The sequence below is a fragment of the Erythranthe guttata genome, chromosome 6 (assembly GCF_056151865.1).
Source record: "Erythranthe guttata isolate IM_541 chromosome 6, IM_541, whole genome shotgun sequence".
NCBI classification, from domain to species: Eukaryota; Viridiplantae; Streptophyta; class Magnoliopsida; order Lamiales; family Phrymaceae; genus Erythranthe; species Erythranthe guttata.
Window position 1 is genome coordinate 3,182,977 of NC_142538.1, and position 25,338 is coordinate 3,208,314.

A 25,338-nucleotide genomic window follows, 5' to 3' on the forward strand; every position below is an offset into this window, starting at 1 on the left:
CTCAGAAGTAAGAGAAAAAGTCTTGTAATGATATATAATCTATGAAAGGGTAAATTACAAAGACCCCGCTGAGGTATGGTCAAATTACAAAAATACCCATCTTGTTTGGATAATTACAACCATCCACTCAACTGCTCAAATTTAGTGGAATCTTCGAGATTATATGGAATATTATTACTTATGTACCCGTTTTATCCCATTCAAAATCTACATTATGAAGCAAGATGATCATAATATGTGATTTTTAGCTTGTATATATTAGTTTGTGGTGCATCGGAAACTGTATTTTTACACAAAAAGCATTTCACGGAATCTAGATGATTATATTGAATTTGACACCATGAGGGTGGAGGTGTAAGAAAATATCATAGTTAAGGGGGGTAAATATAATTATCCAAACAAGAGTGGTTTTTTTGTAATTTGACAATACCCTCAGGGGTGTTTGTAATTTACCCTATATGAAATTGAATAAACAAAATAACAAATGCCGAATCTAATTTTTGCTTTCCGCCCAAGAAATTGAAACTAAAATTCTTCGAAAACCCTGTAAAAAAACAAATAGTGAGAGGAATAGGTAGAGAAATTGAGCGGAAATGGACGTGATTAAATCGCAGCAGATATCATCTCGGCCGATCGATAAGGTGGTGGTGCATCCGCTCGTGCTGTTGAGCGTCGTCGATCACTACAACCGGGTGGCGCGTGACACTCGGAAGCGCGTCGTTGGAGTTCTTCTCGGAACTTCCTATAAGGGCACAGTTGACGTAACTAACAGCTACGCCGGTCAGTACTTCAGATCTGATCGTTTCTAGAGTTGTAAAATTTTGAATATTTTCTGCTGTTAGCCTGTAATTGTCTACATTACATACAATTTGCGTCACTCTATGTTTATGTTAAGATTACCGCAACAAACTATTTTTTCTCCTCCTTTGCTCGGCAGAATTGATTTGTTACATTGGATTTTAGGAGGAATTTAATTTCATAAATACCAATCTTAGTATTTGCCTTTTCTGTTTCCGGATTTAATTTTTTCTGGAACCAGTTATTATTAGTATTGTTATACGGAGACAAAATAATCTGCTTATTCTAATGATCGAACTAAGATAAATCTGTAGTTCGTTGAGATAGGTATGGATTTGTTTTTAGATACACTAAATTAGGGTGAAAACTGGAATAGTGAACTAGTCTAGTATCTTTACCATTCACCATGTGATAGGATTTTGTTACATTTTTATTGGGGTCAATTTACATGTTCATCTGGATTAGGATCGAACCAATTATAAGAATTCATGTAAGTCCTGTTTTGCTCAATGGCATGTAACCAGTTATAATTCAGAAACATTCTTGAGTACTTCAGAAAGTTCCTTTTGTCCAGCGTAGTACTAGCTAACGTGGGTTAACTCAAGCATAAAACCTTGGTTTTCGTAATTTTTTTGGCATTGATTGTACTTCTTTTCTCGCTGATGTGTATTTTTGTCGAATCAAAATTTATACTCAATCGCTGATGTGTATTTTTTATTTTATAGCCGTAATTATTTCAGCTCTTTGTGCTGATATTTGTTCATTAACTTTCAACAATGATACGAAATGTGAGTTTCTTGAGAAGAGGGGATCAGGTTTAGAAAACATAATAAGTCTTCCGTTCAATGGACTGTCTTATTTTCATTGACTAATGGACCATTATCTATTCTTCTGTTTTTTTCCTAAATGTGTCTTCCAACTCTTGAATCTAATCTCTAGTAGTGTTTAAGAGTTTCGTATGCTATGCTCTACTAACATATTTTCCTAATTTGAGCAGTTCCTTTTGAAGAAGATGATAGGGACCCAAGCATCTGGTTTCTTGATCATAACTACCATGAATCTATGTTTTCCATGTTTAGAAGAATAAATGGTATGTCGTTTTTTTAATCACTTGAGCTTCTCGACTAGTTATATGCAATCGGGTATAATTCGATGTACTTATAAATTGTTTCAGCCAAGGAGCATGTCGTCGGTTGGTACAGCACTGGTCCAAAACTGAAAGAGAATGACCTAAGTATCCACGCACTGTTCAATGAGTAAGATTTCTGTGTGAACCACTTTTGGGAAATTCACGAGACATGTTTTTTTGCTGGTAACTGGATTTTGTCATTGCTGGTAACTTGATTTACTACATAGTCAATCAAGTGGACATAAAATTGAGTATGCAAATTGTCAAAAGTTTTTCAATTTTCGTGCATATTACCCATATGTGAAGCCTACAATGACAAACTGAAATCTTCATTTAAATGCAAATGATTTAATTTGTATTTCCATATCTTTGTGGAATATGATGGGTTGGTTTGGTTTGAAAGTTCAGCTACTTCCTCCACCAGTTTTTAGTTGGTTTTTAAATTTCTTGTACATCGTTGTAGTGTCTTTGGATATAATATTTTCCTTCTTTCCCGGACGTCTTTCCACTTCTCTTTCGGCTAAAGACATTCCCAAATGAGAAGCTCATTCTTCTCTTCTTAAGTGCTCTCATCTTGGTAAAATTGTTCATATTTTCTGGCTACTGTACACGTCCCGAACAACATTCTTTCACAGTCTATTCAACTTTGTAAATGTATAATCCTTGCCATAGCACAATCAATGCCTTCCTTTAATCTCCTTCGTCCTTTCTAGATTTCCCCATTTGCTTTTGTAGCCCGTGCAATAGATTTTTCTGTAACAGCACATGTCCAACTCAATGACAATTAAATATTCATGTTATTGCAGCTATGTTCCGACTCCATTGTTGGTGATTATTGATGTCCAGCCAAAAGAGCTTGGGATACCTACTAAAGCCTATTATGCTGTTGAGGAGGTTAAAGAGGTAAGAGAGAGAGAGAGTATTACTGTTATGTGCCTACTGGTGTCTCCTGATCCATTTTTGGGCTTCTTGTGTTTTAAATATGCTGACTCAATGGAACCAAAAAGAGTTTCTTAGGGAGCATGTAACGTGAAGGGAACTTAATGAGAAATAAATTATCCAGCCATTTAACAGAAACGTCTATGAGAAGATATGGTTTAATGTTTTGAATGAACTTGCAGAATGCCACTCAGAAAAGCCAGAAGGTGTTTGTGCATGTTCTTTCGGAAATTGCTGCACATGAAGTTGAAGAAATTGGTATGCTTATTGCATTAAAAAACGAGCATGTTGAATTGGTTCTTGCTTATTTTGTTCCATTCAGTCATGCATTACTCATCAGCTGCCCGTATCTCGATTTCATTGGGATATTGTCTTTTACTCAAAAAGTTTGTGAATTCCCCTTTTTCGTGTGTTACACACTACTTAACTTTCCTGCTTTTCCTGGTTATGATAGGAGTGGAACACTTGCTAAGGGATGTAAAGGACACGACTATTAGCACTCTGGCAACAGAGGTTTTTTTCTTCATGTCTCCCCTTTTTAGTCTACCACGATTATTGTAACTTAAGATTCTCATGTCACACTTATATGCTGGGCACTTATGTACTGATTATACCTGTATCTTTCTTAGGTTGCTGGAAAACTTGCTGCTTTGAAAGGGTTGGATGCACGATTGAAAGAGATTAGAAGTTATCTTGACCTGGTTATTGAAGAGAAGCTCCCCTTAAATCATGAAATCCTCTACCATCTCCAGGTATCATTTTTAGGCTCCATTTGCATTATTTGTATAGTGAATATATCATTAAAACCCTATATTTCTTTCCATCTGATTGTTATTCTGGATAGATCATTCTGTCATTTTATACAATTTTCCAGATATGGCAGAAGTTCTTTTGCATCTCATCTTTTGATATGTCACCTGATTTCTACAGGACGTGTTCAACCTACTCCCAAATCTAAACGTATCTGAACTCATCAAAGCTTTTGCTGGTAAATTATTGTTTGTTAATTTTTTTTGGACCAGTCAGTATATCACGGTTTCAGGTATTGCTTTTATTAAAATTATTGTATGTTTTCTTCTCTACAGTTAAAACGAATGATATGATGTTGGTCATATATCTATCATCCCTTATCAGAAGTGTGATCGCTCTCCACAATTTGATTAACAACAAGGTAAAGTGCTCTTATTATTATTATTTTATTCTTTTCCAATCAAAGAAGTAACTTACGGTTCAATTTTAGATCTTTCGATCCTAATGACATCGGTGATTCATCAGAGTTTATTGTCTAGGCTTCTAAATAGGTGGTAGACTTGGATCTTGTTTGGGAATAAGCATTAGGTTTGATAGACAATATAATCAAGTTTTGTCAGATGTTTGAGGTTTATTCAAGCCCATGACTAAAAATGTGCGTAGATTTTAATCAAACATATTAAGGACATTTAGTTGAAAGTCAATCCCTATTAGACAATCATAGGACGGATATTAGCCAAGACAAGGATTGTACAGTTGTAAGTTAAACTGTAAGATAATCACATATTACAATATAATGGACCAATGGAATCCTAACCTAGTCAATCAATCTTATCAATTCAATCAACATTCACAAATGAGGCCTCAAGATATCAGTGTTTTTTATTGGTTTGCAGCTCAGCTTGGGAAGTGAATCTATTCTTGAATGTTGGGAAGTTATAATAAATTATGAAATAATGGGGGAAAACTAAGTGACAGTTATAAAAGATCTTTTTTTTTAACGTATCTGATCTGATAGAATTATAGCAGCTCCTTGAAATTTATGGTATTGAACATTTTTTTAGGACGACTCAGCAAAATAAATCCACTTTGTGGTCTAAGCTATTGTACGACGAATGATCCACAATAAAACTTCTATTTGCTGCATTCTAAGTAGATGACTAGGCATGCATTAGACCATGGTTGGTCAGTCCTTTTCATTTAGGAAACAATGCAGCATGTGTGTGTGTGTGTTTGTTAAGTAAACTGTACTTTTTTTCCTGACTAATTTGACTGGTTTCCTCTTTAATTTTCTACTGTACAATTTGTGACTAAATCCGACTATCTATGGGTCTGAAATTTTACGAAAAATGACTTCAGATGCTAAATAAAGAACATGAAAAGGCCGAAGACTCTAAGCCTGTTGCAGTGCCTGCAGCTGCTGGTAGCTGAACAGCATTTTGTTTTCTGAGAGCATTCCATGTTGTGTTATTAGAAATTGATTTCAGATCGAACTTAGAGTTTTTCGATCTCAGAGAAAAAAAAGTTGATTCTTCCTTGAAAAAATTGAACTTGCGTATCAGTTATCTGAAATTGAGCTGGTATTAATGTGGACCATATCACTTCTTGCCTAGGAAGTATTTCTGTATGAATTAGGTACCGTCTCTATAACGAGGAAAATATGCACTTATGTCGATGATTATATTCAAAAAAAAAAAATCTTCCTGAAATTCGATTGTGTTAATTTTGATGTGACTAGTATCTTGTTCTTGCTTCCTTTTGAATTTATATTGTGTTATTTACCAATTATTTGCAATTGTTTTGATTGATATACATCAATGATTTACCAATTATATTCAAGTGTATGATTTGGCCCATTTGGTATTCAAAAGATTTGTTAGCAGAATTCCAGGCTCAATGTATCAGTAACACAAGTGTCAATAGAGACAATGAATCTGTCTTCTATGAATTAAATGTCCTACACTGAATTGGGTATGGTGTTCTTCCATACACTTCACATTCCCTTTATATATATATATATATACAAACTCAATTCACATTACAAATTGGAAACTTGATTCCGAAACTTCTACCCTAATGGTAAAAAAAAGCTAGTTACCAAATACAAACTATACTAATAAGGGCTGTTACACATCACATTTGGGCCTACAAGAATTGGTCCTGAATATATATATATATATACATAAAATACAGATCAGGTAAATGAATATTCAAATGGTGATAAGGATGTTTACCTGATTTAAGCCGAAAAAATAAAATAAAATAAAATGGGTAGATGAAGTTCATTGTATATTGGTTCTCTCTAACATCATTTTTTTTGGACTTCTAATTCCGGTTTCAATACTGCAATTTATTTAGTAGTTCAATTTTTTATTCACATTCTCACATCAGCAAGTCAACTTACATACACGAAAGCCACAACATAGTCGTGTGTTGTTTCAATCGAATAAGATAAAAGACCATATAACAAATTAACATTAAAAATTAGATTTATAAGACACAGAAGAAGATAAAAATACACATTAATTAAACTATGTCACAAATTGGAAAAAACCCTTCGATTTCCCCATTATATTCCACGTCAGAAAGATGCTTATTTATACCCGACCCGACCCAATCCAGACCCAAACTAATAAACCGAGACGTATTGCATAAATTCCGGGTCGGATTCGAGACCGTCCATAGTTTCGGGCGCCAAAATAACCTCAAGATCAACGCAGCCACCCCCTTCCCTACCCGGAAAGGCAGAAATCTTGCCGTCAAATTTATTCGCCCGCCCGCTCCGGACAGAAACGGGTCGGCCCCACCCGAAATCGTTATCGTACATCGGGAACCTTGGGGAACTGCCCATGGTGATCATGGCACCGTCGAAATTACCCAAAGGGAAGCAACGTGGGTCCCGCTCCCAATCCTCTATGTACTTCCTCACCGTAGAGCTACCGTGCGCCATCACGTTTGTGTTCAGCTGCTCCGCGCACCACCGTAGATCCTTGCCCAAAACGTCACCGGCCGACGCGTACGTGGGAATGCTCTGTATCGCGTTCCCGAAGTACAGGGGGTCCAGCTTCGGCTCAAGCCGGTGGCGGCAGTTGACTGCCATTCTGAACGTCGTCGTTTTGGAGGTTGGCAGCTTCCTCGCGCGTGTGATGCCGCGCCACAGCAGCGCGGATAGTGACTGGAACGATGAGATCTCGACCGTTGGATTTGTGACGTTCGCCTCCCTGGTGGAAACGGCGTTTCTCAGCCAGGCTAACGGCGTCAACTTGCGGTCGGGGAATTTTAACGTGTCGTTGCTCTGCTTGCCCATCAGCTCAGCGGCGTCAATGCCGCCGTCACGGTCTCCCCATTTAGGGGTGTTATTGTAATTAACTCTGGCTTTCAGTTTCAGAATTGACTCTCTGCTGAACCTGAAAATCCTCTCCCTCACCGGAGCGTCGCCGGAGAAGGTGACCTTGGGTCCTCCTTCCGGCAGCCTGAGCACCGCCGGAGAAATCAAAATCGAGTCACGGCTGAAATCCGGCGTCCTCGAAATCCTCTTCACACCTCTGGTCAATTCCGCGAAGGTGTTGAAGAAATTCCAGAACGAAGTCCCGTCGGTGACGGCGTGGTTGACGGCGCAGCCAATGAAGACGCCGTCGGCCAATTCCGTAATCTGGACGGCGAGAATAGGCCTGAAATGCCCCTGGTAGCTGACAGTCTGGTCAAAAGCGAAGCAGCCCTTCACCGCCTCGGGCACATCGCCGTCGGCGGAGCCCAGCAAGTCAGAGACGCAGATGTGGGACCCATTAGCGTGGATGAATTCCACTCCGGCGTCGTTACAGGTGATGTAAACGTACCCGTCATCGTCGGTGGTGAGGCGGCCGGCGAGCGGCGGGAAGTGGACAAGCGTCTGGGAGAGGCTGATTTTGAGCAAGGAGACGAGCTCGAGAACCGGAAATGGCGGCTTGGTGAACAAACCACCTTTCTGAATGTAGTGGCAGGAGAGCATGGGTAGATCGGAAACAGAGAGTTTCAGGTCAGGTAAGACAGACTTTTGGTCGGGAAAAACAGTTGATTTTGATACCAGAGGCAAAGATTGAGAAACCATTTTTGTTAATTAAGATTGGAGAAAGGTGATCGGGTGAGAAAGAACAAGTGAGGAGTGAGAGAGTGAGATTTGTAGAGAGAGAGAGAGGGGTATATATATAGGAGGAGAGGAGAGAGAGAGAGAGAAGGGGGTTCATGCATTTGGGGGGAAAGATGAGAGTGTCCGAATATGTATGGGAGTTGACTGTTTTTTAATTATTCATCATTCTGTGGCACGTGTCCAACTATCGCCAACCTTTTTTTTTTTTTTTTTTTTTTTCAATTTTTGGGTTTTGTAATTTCCGAATATGGGGAGTTCTTTTAATTCAAATCCAAACATTTAATAATTTTCCTTCTTGTATTATTAATTGGGGTTTTCCATTTCGATTTTGACTCTTTCAGGTCTAACTCCAATTATACACATTAGTATCACTATCGTATCAATTTTAAGAATGTTAATAAATAAAACTTGTTATCATTAAATCAATTAGAGACGAGAGATGTTCATATTCTATTGGTGGTATGAAAAATTTATTTCAGTGCACCTATATAATAATTTATGGTTTTTTCATTAATTAAAAAAAATAAGGGGGAAAAGTTCACATCCTAACCGAATTTGTCACACATAAATATATGCCCAGTTTACTCAACTGTGGTTCAACTAATTACTCCCAATATTACATTTAAAAAATAAAGTTACTTCCAATAGAATAATTGGTGAATCAGTTCAACCGCGTACCTTAACTACATAACAATTGGTAATTCTTTTTTATTTATTATAAGAAGTCCTTGAGGTAATTTGATCTTATAATTTAGTCCATATATTCTATTGAACTAACTTTTTACCACATGATCAGTTTTTTTTTTTTTTTTAAATGGACAAGATATTGTTGGGAAGTAGCACATGGGAAATGCTATTTATAGTAGTAACAACAACAGGTCCAAAAAATCATACCGTAAATAAATACTAAATAAATAGAAGGTTCAAAATTTAATGAGATTTCTCTTGAGTGTCAGCACTCAGCACAGATCTTGTGAGGATATTATAAACAATATTATTTCTATCTTTGGAAATCATATTTAAAAAGTTACATCATGATTTAGTGGAGCTTGTAATTAAATTCACTCCATATATTTTATTATATATGGGAACATATTATCATAAAATAGATTGCACTAACATGCTTCTAATTTATTTATTTATTCAATTTAATAACACAACGAAAAAAAATAAAAAGAAATATCAACACTATAATTGAAAGAAAAAAAAAAATAGCAAGTTGTATATATATCATATATGCATGCAGGTGCAAAAGATTTAGGAAATATGATCCAGATGCGTAGAGAGAGAGCCGACATTTTACATTCTGTAAGTTGGCTGTCATTCCTATAATCTGTCTTATATCCGGTTTTGTGGTAATAACGATGTTTAATTAATTAATTAACATCTACTTGTCTTACTATTACTTAAACCTATGTTTAAGAATTAAGATTACCTACCTGGACTTAAAAAGGGTCGGTTTCACAATAGTAATTAATATTAGTCAGCGTAACCGTCTTTCTCTGATTTGTCGGCGTGCGCCAGCCATTTCTTTTTTAATTTTTAATTTCCAACAAATCAAATCATTAATATTGTTTGTTGAGCATATTTTTTTTATAGTGTGCATCAGCACTCAAATACGGTTTATGAAATGCTACACCTGATTAAAATCAAAGCGGAGTATTGCATTATAGATTTATACAAATGTTATTATATGTAAATCAATAGTTCAGGATCATCGGATCTATTTCACGCACGGTCAAATAATACTTATGTATTTGTTTTAATTAGTGTTATTTTGGTTGTTGGGATTGGTGGGGTCCATTTATTTATTATATAAACAAATAGGGATATAAGGGAATAAATTAGTTGTTTGATTAGAGGAATTGTTTAATGTTGGCGTCTAAGTTCTTGGACCCCTATGGGTTAAATGTTTTAATCATGCACATGTTTGACAGTTCAAGATTCACCAACAAATCATATGTAGTAGAATTATATATATTTGCTGATTTTCCACGTTTGTTAGCGTTAATAATCATGCAAATCTTACAGTAAGTACGCAATTTGTGAGTTGGGTTTCTATTAATCTTACAATAACTTTTGTTTGAAGCTGTCAATTGATTAATCGAACTGGAATTATTTTGCCACTCAATCAGTTGTTTCTTATCACTTATGTCTAGTATTGTTGGTTGCGGGTTTCTTCCATTGTTTAAAAAAAATTAAGCTTTTTCATAATTATTTATATTTTTATTTTAAAAATGTTTGTTAGTACATACTTTGTCATAATTATATATAAAGATGCTTCCCATAATTATGTCGAGCAAGGCCCATGCTAATCTTGAAGGGACTCTAGGAAAAATTAAACATTAGGGCCTTCTCATTTGTTTAAAAAAAATTAATTTGAATTTATTATCACAACATACAAAATAAAACATTGGGGTACCGGGTACGGTTCCAATTTTTTTATTTTTTTTATTTATTAATTGAGGGTTTCAAATAGTGGTTTAATTATATATATATATATATAGAGAGAGAGAGAGTTAAATTTTATTTTTGCAGAATCATTCCATTTTACATAATTTATATATGTTTTTAAGTACTTGAAATAATCAAGTTGGATTAGATAAAATAAGTAATGATGATTAGACGAAAAATGAAACTAGTAAACGACAAAAGTTGGTCACTAGACAAGCGTAATTATTTTGGTTGCCATATTGGATATTGGCGCACTCCCAATTAGAAGGTTTTGAGTACTTTAATTTTAATATAAAATCTAATTATGGAACAATGTTTATCCGATCCTATGCAATTAATTATCTCACCCAATATTTTATTAAACCTTCTCTAAATTGATGAGATCGATGCAAGTGGATCACTCTTCTTTTTCTTCCTTTTTATTGAAAAGAATGGATATAAATTAAAGGTTAGATCACATATCTAACAAGGAACATTGTATTATATTTTATGTACCCACTCACATATAAAGTTTATTACATATATGGGAATATTCTAGGGGTATTTCGAAATGCAAAATTCTTCAAATTTGTTCGAATCGAATTTGAATGAGTTTCGATCAAGCTCGAGTAGCTTAATGTTTTATGTATATTTATTATTTTCTTCTGATTGAGCTCAAGCTCGAACTGAACTTCATATCTTATCGTTGTTGTTATATTGACGAATCGAGTTCAAACGAGTTTCTAAGCAATCAATTATGATTCGAGCATCGAGTATTTTGTTACGTGATTGTGAGCCTTAATTGAATGCATGCACCCGCACCCACTCACATATACAAATTAAGTTTAGAGAATTAAGTCGTCGCAATAATTCTAATAAATTAATATATATATATATATCGGGTATCTGCAACTCTTGTAATAATAATAATAGTCATCGTAAAAGGCTGAGTTTCGATGCATGCATATTATTTGGTCAGTAAAAGGCAAAACCTGGAAATGCAACTTGACAAAATTACAACTTTTTTCACCAATAATAGTACACACATACATAGTATCTATACATATATGTGTTAGTTCATCAGAATTTACTATATATATATATAAAATAGTTTTCAAGAATCAAACTTTGCATGAGCATATAAGTCAAATATTTGACAGTGTATATATATGATCAGCATGTATGTATGTATTTAAATTATTGCTTCATTCATGTATCTGATATAATTTCAAAATACAACTAATTAATATTCTCTCAATTTGACCTCCCGCCGGCCGGCCGGCCGGCCACCCTCTCATTGTCAACGATCATTCAAACCACCTCCAAAAGTCAACTCACCAAACAAAAATACATCTGACAAATTAAACTATATATATACAATATATTATCTTGGATGACCTTAATAATTTTGATGATGCAACTAATTAATAATGTTCTCATAGAGATAGACTTCTGTCACCTGTGCAGTTTGTTTGTGTACTAATAGTATTTCAAGAATAAAAAATAGTTTAAAAAAAAGAATAGTCTTTCACAAATTAAAATAGAAATTTAAGTTTCAGATAAAGGTGGCCTGTATCCAGCAGAAATTCCTTCATTCAAGATGACACGATATTATTCCTGCTGACTAATATATATATATATATATATATATATATATATATATATATATATATATATATATATATATATATATATATATATATATATATATATATATATATATATATATATATACTTTTAAATTTCAGCAAATGAATCTGTACTAGTCAGAAAAAGAGAACATTATAATAATTTGGAAGCTACGTACTCGAACTGCATATGTTAGAAGTAATGTATTCTACGAATTGGGTCAAAAAAAAAAAAGAACAAAAAAAAAAATAATTGTGACTAACAACTCGGGTATAATTCAATCTCTTTATCCATATTTGTAGATTAATTTTTAACATTTCTAAGTCGAGATGTCTAATAGGGGTGTGCACGGGTCGGTTCGGTTCGGTTTTAGCCAAAAACCGAACGGAACCGAATATATCGGTTTTTGTAAAATTAAAAACCGTGTATGTCGGTTTTTTATCGGTTCGGTTTCTTTCGGTTTCGGTTTTTTTGGGTTCGGTTTCGGTTATTTTTTGGTTCAAGCGTAACTATATATTCAAGTTGTACAAACAAAAGAATACAATTACAATTACTTTCACAACTTACTAATGCAATGAAAATATAAAATCTTTAATTTCATAGGACTTAACGTAATTTATAGATGATGTATTATGCTTCATTTTTTTTCCTACTTTCATCTACCACATTATTAAAACCATGAACTCAAGTAAATTTTTAATTACTAAATAAATAAAATACAATGTCTCAATTTATGAACAAATGCTTAGAATGAGACAAGTAGTTGAAAGATAGAAAATAAATATTAGTGTAAAATAATACGTATATTATATAAAATGAAGTCATTTTATAGTTTCGGTTCGGTTCGGTTATTTACCTTTCCACCATACCGAACCGAATAATTCGGTATTTCAAAAATAAAAAACCTTACATGCGGTTTGCTATTCGGTACGGTTTAAAATGGCTCGGTTTTTCGATTTTTTTGCTCACCCTTAATATCTAATATGTAGTTTGCAAACTATTGTACCAGAACTAGATTTATTCAAAATACATCTATATAATTCTGCAATATAGTGGAAAAAAAGAATATGAGATATGTACTACACCAATATTTTTGTCAAACAAAGTTACCACTTGTTAAAGCCTGGAGTTCCTAGGGGTATCAAGTGCAATAAAAGCAGTGCAATGATTCCAAACATTTAACCTCTCCATTTTCCATTTTTTCATAAGATATGCCTCATTCATGTATTAAATTATTTATTTATTTATTATTAATTATCTTCATCTTGCATAGTGGGATCTCTTTTATAAGACTCAATCGAGCACATCAAGACAGCCCGTTGGTAAGCACCTTGCACTAGAACTATTTGACCATGCATTCAAGACACCAGAAAATGAATTCAGGAACCAATAACTATCCTTATTTTTTAAAGAAAAAGAAATTAAATGAAAACTATTAGAATAGATAAATATAAAGGAAATGAAGTAGCTAGCTAGTAGTACATTGTAACAACTTATAAAACTATTTTATAGGAGAAATACATTGTACACCATCTAATATATGTTCCCACAAATGTCATAATGATTGCCACTCAAGAATATAATGGGGTTTAAAGAAATATAATTATATAATTAGACAAATATATATAATTATATAGAAGTGAGGAAACAATTGATGAAGACATAAAGTTGTTGTCTACACATTTTTTCATCAAGTACAGTAGCCCCTACATGAGGTTGACTCTTATCAATAATATATTTGATAGTGATATATATAAATGAAATGACAAAATTATATTAGTTACTGATCCGACCAAATTAAATTATTATTTTTAGTTTTTAATGTTCTTTTATTTATTTTGTAAGTTTAAATTTTCATTTATTCACTAGCTCAATGATAAATTAATTTTAATTTTAAGTTGATTGAAATTTATATGCTATGGTTTTAACTCCTCAAATAATAGCTTGAACAGAGTGAGTGATTCTATCGTTGCATAAAATAGTTATTGATATAAAAAATGCACACGTATTAAACACGGTAGTTAAAATATTTATTTGATTAGCCGATAACAATAGGTGGTGACTGTTAGAGAATATTATATTATAGAACTCTTGTAATATTAGGATTCTAGTATGATTAAGTTACCTAGATTAGTTAGGATTTAGTTACCTAGTCAAACTCTAGTAGAGCAACTCCAATGGAGTTATCAAATGAGTTATCAAATCTCTTAACTACCATTTGACTCCTAATATTTAAAAATTTTGTTCTCCAAAGGGGTTATTAAAATGGGTTTGTATTTTGATATTTCTCCTCTTTGAATCTAAAAATACTTCCTGCAGATTGAGTTATCAAAAAATAACCACCTAACCAACCATTCACAAATTGACAAGTGGCAATTACATATAAAATTATTAAAAAACTTCCAATTGATAATAAAATTTGATAACCATGGTTGGAGTTGATGAGTTTGAAATGTATTTTAAAATATTATCTTAAATATCAAATGAGCATTTGATAATCCAATTTTGATATATAGCATTGGAGTTGCTCTTACCTTGCAATATTTCTCTATATATATTCCATGTAATCAACCCATAACATAATGGGGGTTTCTATTCTATTCTCTTTCTCCTTTTCTATTCTTCCTATAGTGACCGTATTCCATTGACCAGTCAACTGTAAAAAGGGCAGGTTGCAAATTGCAAACAATGTTCAACATAAGTTGGCTGTGTTTATGGGCTTTAGATGGGCTTTAGTTTTTTTGAAGACAAAAAGCTATTGGGTCCAGCCCAAAAAGAAAAAGACTTTAAAAAAACTCCCCGGAACCTCACCTGAAAACTCGTCAGAAAATCTTCCCGGAGCTCCGTTAACGGAGGTGGGTGCCGACTGATTGCATGTATTTTAATGTGAGTGTACATAGAAGAAAAAGATGAAAGAAGCTCCGAGCTCATATTTTTCGAGCTTTTGTCAAACTTACGAGTGAGCAATGCCTTAACAGTGAATGAGCATCTTATGTCAAACGAACTCTGTGGCCGGGATCTAATTATTAAGAAGCAAATTAATATGCTGCACTTGCTAATTATCCTTTCCCATATGCAGGAGCTTCTTCGATTTAGTTTCCGAAAGAGCTTATAACGACCTCCGATCCACATACTGTTCATCTCCCGGTATCTACATTATTCGACACTACCACTCTCTAACATCTATAAGATATCTTTAAAAAGGTAAAGAACGCCGATTAATTGTTAAATCGACAACGTTGCAGTAGATACTCTTCGTATCGTACCGTATCTATTATAGATTGTATGTGGCTCCAAAATTTAACAAGACAGCATATACAGCAAGCAATTCTATAAATTGTATGACCAATACTTATCATCAGAACCCTCACCTGTTTCCAATAAAGCCTGTATTTAGCTAAACTGGATCCTCATCAATTAATCGTATCGGTTTTTTTTTTTCATTTTCTTACTTCATTTTTAGGGTGTCGGAATGAATTACTTTACCAGTTTCGCGAAGAAAAAAAAAAGAAAAAAAAAACTGCTGACCTGTAGAATGATTCGGCAACACCATTGAGAGCATTTTACAGAGATCAATAAAATATAATTTTCAGTCAAGAATTGTTCTTCGTTAATGAAAACATCAGATGTCATATCCGATCCAGAATGTATATATAATAAAACGAGCATTATATTTGATGCATATTTTGGATTCAGATACGAGCAAGTGCACACTCACTAGGTTATACAAACAGACCTATTTTCTTCGAAATGTAGTTGGAAGAATGAAGTTACACAGCCCGATATCAATCCAATGAGTTCCAATCTCAAGAACAAGAATCATCCACAGTTCAAACCGATTTTTAAGATCAAACAAGCTTATGAAAACGGAAGGCAGTAAATTACAAATTGAAATGCACTCGTCGCAAAATAACATCAATATACATAATATCAATCAATAAGTTCAGCAATAATCAACAAATCCTCCAATTAAGCGAAATTCAACTCAAAGACACCAACTTTATATACACACTTCATCACACAGTCATATAATGTAGAGCAAATAAGTCGGGAACGAATTAAAGCTTACATCAATAGTCACTTCGATACTCGCTGTAGCGATCAGACGAAGCCAAATCGTTATCCACTCTTGCGGCAATCTTCTCTTCCTCGTACTTCACACCTTCCTCCAATGCCAGGCCTCCCATTGCACCAGCCACTGCTCCGACTGCCAATCCCGTACCCAATCCAATTCCAGGTTTCGAGGAATTTCGCTTCTGGTAATCATAAGGTGTGTAATCCACTGGAGCACTAGGCCCTGGACCGCCATAGCTGGACTGCCGCTCGATGAACGGCCTCGGAGGTGGTGGGGGCTGGTAATAAGATGAATAATACCCCGAGGGCGGCGGATCGGAGTACGAATAGTAAGGCTGTGGAGATGGCGCCGGTGGTGGAGAAAAAGAGGATTGCTGCGGGAGAGAAGAGTACGAGGAAGGAGGGTATCCTCTGTACGGCTGAGGCGGAGGAGGGGCGGAGGAGTAATAATATCCGGAAGGAGGGGCAGGATGGTAATTCTCCACGGGGCGTTCGATTAAACCTAGCTTGAGGCGGATTTTGCCGTGTGGACGGCCGGAGGGGCGGTGGAGCTCGAGTGTTTTCAGACGGATCGGGGACTCGTCGGAGTTGACCATGATCTCTCGAAGTTCGAATCGAAGGGTTCCGACCAAGGGTTTGGCAGTCTCCGAGGGTTTTGAGTGGAAGATTTCCAGCGTGAGGACGGAGTCCCTTGGGGAGAGGGTGAGCGGCAGAACGAACCGCTCGTTCCACACCGGCCGGGTGGAACCAGAATCGTCCGGTTTGGTGGCCTGGCGCCGGTCCGCATCTACCCATAGGATGACGTAAGGCTTGAGATCGCCGTTCCTCCAGTTGACGTTCTTCAAGTGTTTCGCGGAGACGATTGTTACATCCAGATCGTACAGTTTCGGCGGCGGCCGAGGGGCGGTGCCGGTGGCCATGAGTAAAGTAGGTTTGGTGGTGAGAGATAACGTGCGCCGCGTCTAACAGTGGGGGAGAATGCGCAGGATAACGTAATTATCGTAGCGGAAGCAATTGATATTATTTTTCACTTTTTTATTTTATTTAATATTTTTAATTTTGAAATGTTGATTGTGGATTCGGTGAAAAGTGTACATTAGGTAGGACCCACAATTACGAAATTAGTATAAGATTTTATTTGCGTAATTTTTAACGAATAAATTAATACAAATATATCTTACACTAGTTACGACTTGGGCTGGGCTTGTAATTTCGTGTAGTTAAAATAAATCTAGCCCAATCAATATATCTTACTGTAATTGGGGTGGTATTTCGTTGTATTTTTATTAACTATAAGAAATTAAAAGCCCGGCCCAAGTTGTAACTACTAGTCCATGGACCATGACCAAATTGATGGAGAAAATGCAGAACAAGAACGAATTGGCTTCCGATAAAAACCCGAAAAGGTTCAATATTTTTTATCATAGCTTCATCTAGCACGTTCTTGACGAGTCTGTGTTGGGTACTCGTTTGGTTTATACAAACAAACAAACGTACTTACAGAACTAATTATACGAAAGTGAATTGGATTACCCAATCTCAATGCACATAACTCGACTTAAAAACTGGTAATAAAATTAGAAACCAGGCATCAAAGTGTATACTTCCCCATAAATTGAGGGAGAATTGAAATGTATATGATTATTAATAATATCATGTTGTATGTAACGTAACTATCTCCATTAATGTAGTGACAAAAAGCCATTTTGTATCTTAGACTAAAATACAAGAAAAAAAATATATAAATTGGCCTTCCAGGTTATAAGGTGCATTATTAGCAACACAAATTCGCATACATTTTTATACAGCCATATATATTTTGATAGTGCAATTGAATTTGTATTATATGTTGTATTTTCATTTTCATATGTACAATGTGGTATGACTACCAACGTTATCGACATAGGTACGGGACCATGTATTGGTAAATTGATTACAACTGACCAAAAAAAAAAAAACAAAAAAAAAGAGTTGACGACATTTACTAGTGGGCCACTTTATGTGGGCCAGGCCAATAACTAATTTATTTTCAACACCTCTATATATTGTTAATTAGAAAATTGATGTAACAGCCCAACGAAATAGACTGATTAGTCACTATATTAATACAAAAAACCACGAACAGAAGAAACCGCCGGTAAAAATTAGGCGAATGGATGAATCGGGTCAAATAATCGGAAAAAATAAAAAAAATCGGTTAATTAAGCAAGCAGCCGACGTATAAAACAAAAAATGACGAGGATATTTATTATATACACAACTTGTGCAGGATTCTAGTTGTCAATAGAAGGTTCATTTTGCAAGAGCAAATAAAAACCATCGACTTTTTGTATATGGGGATCAAGTGGGTATTAAGTTTTAAATTTTATATTGGTAGAACTATTTAATTTGCACAACTTGCAAATGCCCCTTTGTCACGTACCATAATAATTAATAATGTATATATATATAATATATGAATGCGGCATATTTCATCATGACAGAAATTTTATAATTTCCCTTAACCGATTCGTACATAAACCGGTCGTCACAAGTTGGTTCCGGTTCGAATACGGACCCGGGCGAAATCATGTTAGAGAAATATTATTGACATGATCCATTTGCTATAAATAGAATTAATGCACTCGTAGTTTGCTTAAAAAATCATTAGCAACATGAACGGAAAAAAAAAAAAAAAAAGAAGATTAATAATTTTATTTTAAGTGCATTATTAGTGGTCATAAAGTCAATTTTAATTTATCTATGTTTATAAACTTTAAATTGAGGAATAATTTACAATTTAATGAACCCCACCCTGCCAAATGCTATCTTCGTGACGCTATATTATTGATTCGTAGACAGGAAATATATTCCCAAGTTGAATAAATAAATATTATGAAATTAATTTAAATAATTGCCACGTCAACTAACCGAAATAAAAACAAACAGGACACAGACAAAACACTAATTACAGATTAATAAATAGAGTACGTAGATTTTTGATTTTTCCTTTATAAATATTGCACTTAATATATCAGGGGATCTTAGCCGATCTAAATCTGCATCATGTCAAAAAAGAATATTTCTGGGAATCGAATTTTTGAATTTTAATAATAAAATAAAGTATGAAATCGTTTTGTTGTACAAAGGCTATGCATCTCAAATGTGGCCTACATGCCCAACAATTCTTTCAAGTAGAGAGTACTTATATATTATCAATAGTTGAAATATGCATTTGAATACATTGACTTTGTGATTCGTGAATGTGAAATCTTTTAGTCAAGTCCATACAATTAAGCAGCTGTGAATTGATGCAATAAGTTATAGAAAAACAAAACAAATTAATATGAAGTAAAAATTGAAATAGATTGCAAGTCATTTTCCTTCTACATTAGTATTTCATATCGACTATTTATCTATTTCATACTCATAGTCCGTTTCGTTAAACCTATTTAAGGACATCTTATAAGCTCCTACTAATAAGCTGTTAGATTAATTTTTCAAATCAAAATAGAATATACCACATAATTAAGCCAAAATCAAGAGCGGATACTCTGACTTTTGATAGAGTTGTATTTACTTATTTTGAGAAGGATCAAGATTTATTAGTGGAGAGATATTAGGAAATGATTTCATTTCATTTATTGGAACAATTTTTTTTAAAATATATTATTCCCACTGAGTAAAACTTAAATCCAAGAAATGGCAATTTATAATAATTTTAAATTCAAACACAGAGTTTGATGCAGAGGTAAATCTTAAACGCTCAAGGATTTTGGGCTACTCTGACGTATGCTTCCCTTATTGGTTGTTGCTGTATCTTTCACTCCCCTTGTCCTTTTTCTCCACCCCCATACCACCCACCCCCACCCCCACCCCATCTCCGTTGATTCTAAGAGCAAAACCCTCCATTTACATCTCCCTCTCTCTCTCCTTTCTCTCTCTTCTCTCTCTCATACAAGGTCCCCCTTGCCCCCCTCCCCACCTCACCCTTGAAGCATCCCTTTCCCTAGCTATCCGATCAAAACCCCTTGGAACCAATCACGATCTTCGATTGATCTATCCGTCCATCCATTCATTTACAGTCACACTTCTATTCTCCATTTTTGGAGCTCGATTGCCGAGGAAGGATCGTTGAAAATGGATGGAAAAAAGCGAATTAAATTGAATAGATGTTGTAGCAGCGGCGGAGGTGGCGGCGATGGCGGCAGCAGCAGTAGCGGAGCGTACGACACCGTATGGGAGTGCGTCATCCCGTACGTGCAGGACGCGAGTGACCGTGAGGCGGTGTCGGTTGTGTGCAGGAGGTGGTACGAGATCGACCGCATCACGCGCAAGCACGTGACGATAGCCCTCTGCTACACCGCCACCCCGCAGCGGCTGTCCCGGCGGTTCCCGCAGCTCGAGTCTCTGCAGCTCAAGGGCAAGCCACGCGCCTCCATGTTCAATCTGATTCCTGAGGACTGGGGCGGATTCGTCACGCCGTGGGTGGAGGAAATTGTTAGGTCGTTTGGGAGGATGAAGGTTCTGCACCTCCGCAGAATGATTGTGAAGGATTCTGACCTTGAGCTGCTTGCTACCTCCACTGGGAAGGTTCTAGAAGTCTTGAGACTGGACAAGTGCTCCGGTTTCTCTACCGATGGGCTTCTGCGTATCGGGCGCTTGTGCAGGTAGACCGATACATAGTGTTTAGTACTGCTTCCTTCATTCATTTTGAACTACTTTGCTTGATTGTTTTGGTATGTTGTATATAATTCTGTTTGTTAATTTTTGGATCTAGTTTGAAATTGAAGTTTGATTTCCTTTTTGAAATTTGACTCGTTGTTGTATCCAATTGATTATGATTCTGTGGATTGTTAGATGATATCAAAGTTAACAATCCCTGGATACAACCTTTTTAGATTTTCTTGACTGAACTTGTAATCTGGCATGTTCGAAATAGTCTTTCGTAAATTGGGAATGACATGTTTGATTGCTTAAACCTGATAGATTTGTTTGAAGAGCTTTATTGTGTAAGGTTTTGGTGTTTTTAGTACCAAATGAATACTTTACATATTCTTGTTTCTGCAATCGGTGGTTAAGCTAAAGTTGACAAACCAGGATGTGATTTAGAAGGAAAGATTCAGTTTTACAAATTTTAGTATGATGTGAGATTCTGAACAAGTCAAACCTTTTCTGGCATTGGCTGGTTAATAAGCCAAAAAACATTTTTTTGATATTGCCAGATTGTCAAATGCTTTGGTTACTCTTAATAACAGAGACCTCCCCGAGTTCGTACTATATCTAGGAACCTCCCATATAATGTGCCTTGTTTCATATGTCTCCGACTATATTAACATCAATTGAAATAAATTGTGTTTCAGCAAATGACCCTTTCACCCTTGTTAAAAATTACACTAACCTCCTGTAAGGTTGGTCCAATATATAATGACACCCTTCTAGGTTTGTCCACTGGGCGAAAACACCCTTGCAAATTTAACTCAGGCTTATAAATTTGCTGTTCGGACGAACCAGTAATGCCGAAGGTCGATCTAATTTTCACAATTTGATTTTGTTTTGAGTCATCTTTATCTCTATTACGATAACTTAGTGGAAGTAGATGCATGTAGAGTTTTGGAAAAGACTCGGGAGAGATGCCTGTTTATTAGGACAAGCCTAGGTCCCATAATTCAGCAATACTCTGCAGTGAGATTTCTGCGATGTGTTTTGGCAAGTTAGGTACATTATGTTTTCTACTTGCATTGTAATGTTAAAAAAATCAATCTTGTAACCGACAGACTTATCAGATCAGATACTACCAAAAAGTTGGTTTAGTGGCTTCTTACATCCTTGTATTAAAATTATCATGTGCCTCATCTTTAAGACAATCCACAAGGCCAGATTATAATGTCAAAATGTATGATCTTTACGTAGTAATCTTGGAGTGAAACCTCTTTGAGGACCTAAATAACTTGTACTTGTGCAGTGGAATATGCAATGTTAACTGTATTTCTTAAATAGGAAAATTGATTTTCTCTCGGCCTCAAAATTTTGCAAATCGCAAATTTAACATATGTTATCTGCAGGAATTTGAGAAGTTTGTTCATGGAAGAGTGCTCGATAATCGAAAATGACGGAGAATGGCTGCACGAGCTTGCTTTGAACAACACGATCCTCGAAAATTTGAACTTCTACATGACCGATCTCATGAAAATCGCATCTGGAGACCTCGAACTGATAGCAAGAAGATGCCCATCTCTGGTCTCGATGAAAATTAGTGATTGTGATATTTCAGACCTTGTTGGGTTTTTCAGAGCAGCAACTTCGCTGGAGGAGTTTGGTGGAGGCTCTTTCAGTGAACCTCCTGGACAGGTCGGTGAAGGTGTTTTTAATGAGCAATTGGAAAGGTATGCTCCCGTTGTATTTCCACCGAAATTGTGCCGCTTGGGTCTTACTTACTTGGGGAAAGCAGAAATGCCGATTGTCTATCCTGTTGCGTCTAGGCTTACGAAACTCGATCTCCTTTATGCTCTGCTGGACACTGAAGGACATTGTCTGTTACTGCAAAGATGTCCTAACTTGGAAATACTTGAGGTAAAAAATTTTAGGCTTTGTTTCGACTCTCCATTTTCGATATGCCTTTCCCTTGTGCTAGTTATGTGCTTGGTTTGTTTGAATTGGTTTCTTTTATTTGTCAAGTTCAAATTTCTGTCCCTTTTTAATGCTCTTGGTGGTGACAAATTTGTTGTGATGACTTGTCTGTTTTTATCCTTCTTGTAATTTGGCTTCTTTTACTGTTTTTAAAACTATTTATTGTAATTTTAAAACTTATTAAAAATACATCTGTGATGGAACTATCTTAAAGCTTTACAAAGAGGGGTAGATGGATATTAAGTGAACTCAACCGAAAAATAAGTTCATTTAATATGTTAAGGCAGATAACAGTATTCTCCAAACTGACCAAAAGTTTATCATAATAGATGGACAAGTTTCAGGGCTCGTTAAAAGAGAGAGAAAGGGGAAAAACGGGAAAAAAAATACTATCTCTGCACCTAATTTTTGTTGTTTTTTATTACCAAAATGTCATTTTTATAATGTGATTTTCTTGGTAATATGCAACAGACAAGAAATGTAATTGGAGACAGAGGATTGGAGGTACTTGCTCAATCCTGCAAGAGCATGAAAAGACTTAGAATAGAGCGCGGAGCAGACGAACAAGATATGGAAGATGAAGAAGGTGTGGTCTCACAGAGAGGCCTAATCGCTCTTGCTCAAGGTTGCCTTCAACTCGAGTACCTAGCTGTCTACGTATCCGACATCACAAACGCATCCTTGGAGTGCATGGGCGCCCACTCGAAAAACCTACGCGATTTCCGATTGGTCCTACTCGACCGAGAGGAGAGAATTACCGATTTACCCCTCGACAACGGAGTTCGATCCCTTCTAATGGGCTGCCACAAACTCAGAAGGTTCGCGCTGTACCTACGCCCCGGTGGTTTGACCGATGTGGGACTGGGTTACATAGGCAAGTACAGCCCAAATGTGAGATGGATGCTTCTCGGATATGTCGGTGAGTCTGACCAAGGTCTTCTAGAATTTTCCAGAGGGTGCCCTAGTTTGCAGAAGCTGGAAATGAGAGGCTGTTGTTTTAGCGAACGAGCATTGGCTATGGCTGCACTGCAGTTGACTGCGTTGAGGTATTTGTGGGTGCAAGGGTATCGGGCGTCTGGGAATGGTCGGGATCTGTTAACCATGGTTAGGCCTAACTGGAACATCGAGTTGATACCTTCGAGACAGGTTTATGTACAGGATCAAGATGGGGAGAAAATTATGGTGGAGCATCCTGCGCATATACTGGCGTATTATTCGCTTGCTGGGCCAAGAACGGATTTTCCTGCTACCGTTAAGCCTTTGGACCCCAACAATTTTCTTGATTTGTAATTCATGTGTAAGGCTTCTTCTTGTTCATAAATCGTGTTGTTGCCCTTCATCGTTGTTAGCCTTCCACTTTGTTTCGGTCTGGTTTGATGGACACTTTCGCCCTTTTGGTTCTGTATCTACAGTTTTTCGGAGTAATAAAGTTTTGGAGTTGTAGGAAGCATGCAACTCTGTGGTGAGTGTGTGCTCTCTGCAGTTTCAAACAATCAGGAATTGTTAAATTTGTGTAGGGTAAGAAGAATTTTGCCAACTTGTTCTCAGCTGTGTAAATACTTATTGATTGAGTGATTCATTTGTTTTTGTTGCAGTGCTGGATGCTTCTAATTTAATAGAGCAAATTAATTAGTTATAATTATTGGATCCTTGGATTTTTGTCTCTGGTTATTGATGTGTTATGTCTTCTAATTCATATTGCATTTAACCATCAACTACCAAAAAAATAAAATAATATATATATATATATATATATATATATAAAATTAGAGGTTGGGAGTTGATATAAAAGAATAACAGACGTGGAACTAATCCTTCTACGTTAAGGCATGAGGATAGGGTGCGATCGAGATAAGTGAAGTCAATGTCAACTTATCACCTTTTAAATCAGGGAGTTTTTAATCGACTGCCTCAACGGATTTTTAGAACACTGGTATATATATCGTACTTTTATTTTTTAATAAGTTCTCTTACAAATTCTACAGACAGAAAAAAATAAAAATTAAATATAGAATTTAGAAAGTAAAACACTGCACCAAGTTATAGTTTTAGAGCAAGAAGAATACTTTCTCCATTTTTTTTTTAATTTCAATAAATTAAAGAAAGCACTCGGCGTGTAGTACATGCACCTTCAGAAAAAGGTAAGATATGATATACATCCTATCAAATTATCAGAAAGTTGAGAGTTTTCATTCAAATGCATGTTCATACATGCAAGGTGACAACACAACTCACTACCCTTTCTTTTTAGCTAGGTTACTGACTTACTGTGTAGCAAAACAAGAACCACTATTGTGTGTGATGTACCATATATATATATAATAATAATAATAATAATAATAATATGTGTGTGTGTGTGTTTTAAATTTTTAATATATCAGCAACTAATTAAGTAGTATAACATAATTACTTGTGTTTTTTTTCTCTTTCTAGTAAATAAAGCCACTAGCTTTACAGCTTTGCCTTTGCCTTCTGCTTTTGATTTTGATTTTGATTTTTTTTCTTTAAATTATTAAAAAAATAGTTTCAACCCCCTCAGTGATATTTATTTTGAAAGAAAGTGAAATAATTAAGAATCTGAAAAATAATGATATCCCTATAGACTTTTCAAAGAAGCTGCACTCATGTGGAATATGTCACTATTGACCAATCAACGTGCATATACATGGCATGTCCAACTAAACTACAAGATTTCCAATCAAGAAAAGGCTTTATTATCATTTAAATAATTAATAATACCTGTATATATTTGCACTATTAATAAAAATATTAAGTGGAACTCTAAATTCTCATGATGTGTAAAAGCAGAAGATGCCCCAATTCAGTGGAATTCAGACTCACACCAGACCAC

General features: G+C 35.6%; 4 protein-coding genes across 4 annotated transcripts; 2 read left to right on the forward strand and 2 right to left on the reverse strand.

Moving 5' to 3' along the window:
• Positions 1–22: 22 nt before the first annotated feature.
• On the forward strand, positions 23–5,353 carry RPN8A (RP non-ATPase subunit 8A). The gene is made up of 10 exons (XM_013003294.2): positions 23–780; positions 1,796–1,888; positions 1,973–2,054; positions 2,734–2,830; positions 3,049–3,124; positions 3,321–3,379; positions 3,496–3,618; positions 3,797–3,854; positions 3,952–4,037; positions 4,976–5,353. The coding sequence occupies exons 1-10, from the start codon at positions 594–596 to the stop codon at positions 5,045–5,047; spliced, it is 933 nt and encodes a 310-aa protein (XP_012858748.2). The 5' UTR covers positions 23–593; the 3' UTR covers positions 5,048–5,353.
• A 727-nt stretch (positions 5,354–6,080) lies between these two features.
• On the reverse strand, positions 6,081–7,835 carry LOC105977422 (HXXXD-type acyl-transferase family protein). The gene has a single exon (XM_013002731.2). The coding sequence runs from the start codon at positions 7,701–7,703 to the stop codon at positions 6,246–6,248; it is 1,458 nt and encodes a 485-aa protein (XP_012858185.2). The 5' UTR covers positions 7,704–7,835; the 3' UTR covers positions 6,081–6,245.
• A 7,871-nt stretch (positions 7,836–15,706) lies between these two features.
• LOC105977878 (Calcium-dependent lipid-binding (CaLB domain) family protein) lies at positions 15,707–17,000 on the reverse strand. Its single transcript, XM_013003266.2, has one exon. It carries the CDS (start codon positions 16,796–16,798, stop codon positions 15,875–15,877), a length of 924 nt encoding a protein of 307 aa, XP_012858720.1. The 5' UTR covers positions 16,799–17,000; the 3' UTR covers positions 15,707–15,874.
• Positions 17,001–19,554: 2,554 nt separating this feature from the next.
• COI1 (RNI-like superfamily protein) lies at positions 19,555–24,126 on the forward strand. Its single transcript, XM_013002864.2, has 3 exons — positions 19,555–20,527; positions 21,923–22,430; positions 22,959–24,126. Exons 1-3 carry the CDS (start codon positions 19,998–20,000, stop codon positions 23,775–23,777), a joined length of 1,857 nt encoding a protein of 618 aa, XP_012858318.2. The 5' UTR covers positions 19,555–19,997; the 3' UTR covers positions 23,778–24,126.
• The last annotated feature ends 1,212 nt before the right edge of the window (positions 24,127–25,338 follow it).

Bases quoted from the DNA above. Each gene is read 5' to 3' on its own strand.
- RPN8A (XM_013003294.2), top strand. From the start codon at position 594: ATGGACGTGATTAAATCGCAGCAGATATCATCTCGGCCGATCGATAAG. The intron at 2,055-2,733 runs GTAAGATTTCTG...ATGTTATTGCAG, and splicing joins ATCCACGCACTGTTCAATGA to CTATGTTCCGACTCCATTGT. The intron at 2,831-3,048 runs GTAAGAGAGAGA...ATGAACTTGCAG, and splicing joins CTGTTGAGGAGGTTAAAGAG to AATGCCACTCAGAAAAGCCA.
- LOC105977422 (XM_013002731.2), bottom strand. From the start codon at position 7,703: ATGGTTTCTCAATCTTTGCCTCTGGTATCAAAATCAACTGTTTTTCCC.
- LOC105977878 (XM_013003266.2), bottom strand. From the start codon at position 16,798: ATGGCCACCGGCACCGCCCCTCGGCCGCCGCCGAAACTGTACGATCTG.
- COI1 (XM_013002864.2), top strand. From the start codon at position 19,998: ATGGATGGAAAAAAGCGAATTAAATTGAATAGATGTTGTAGCAGCGGC. The intron at 20,528-21,922 runs GTAGACCGATAC...TGTTATCTGCAG, and splicing joins CGTATCGGGCGCTTGTGCAG to GAATTTGAGAAGTTTGTTCA. The intron at 22,431-22,958 runs GTAAAAAATTTT...AATATGCAACAG, and splicing joins CTAACTTGGAAATACTTGAG to ACAAGAAATGTAATTGGAGA.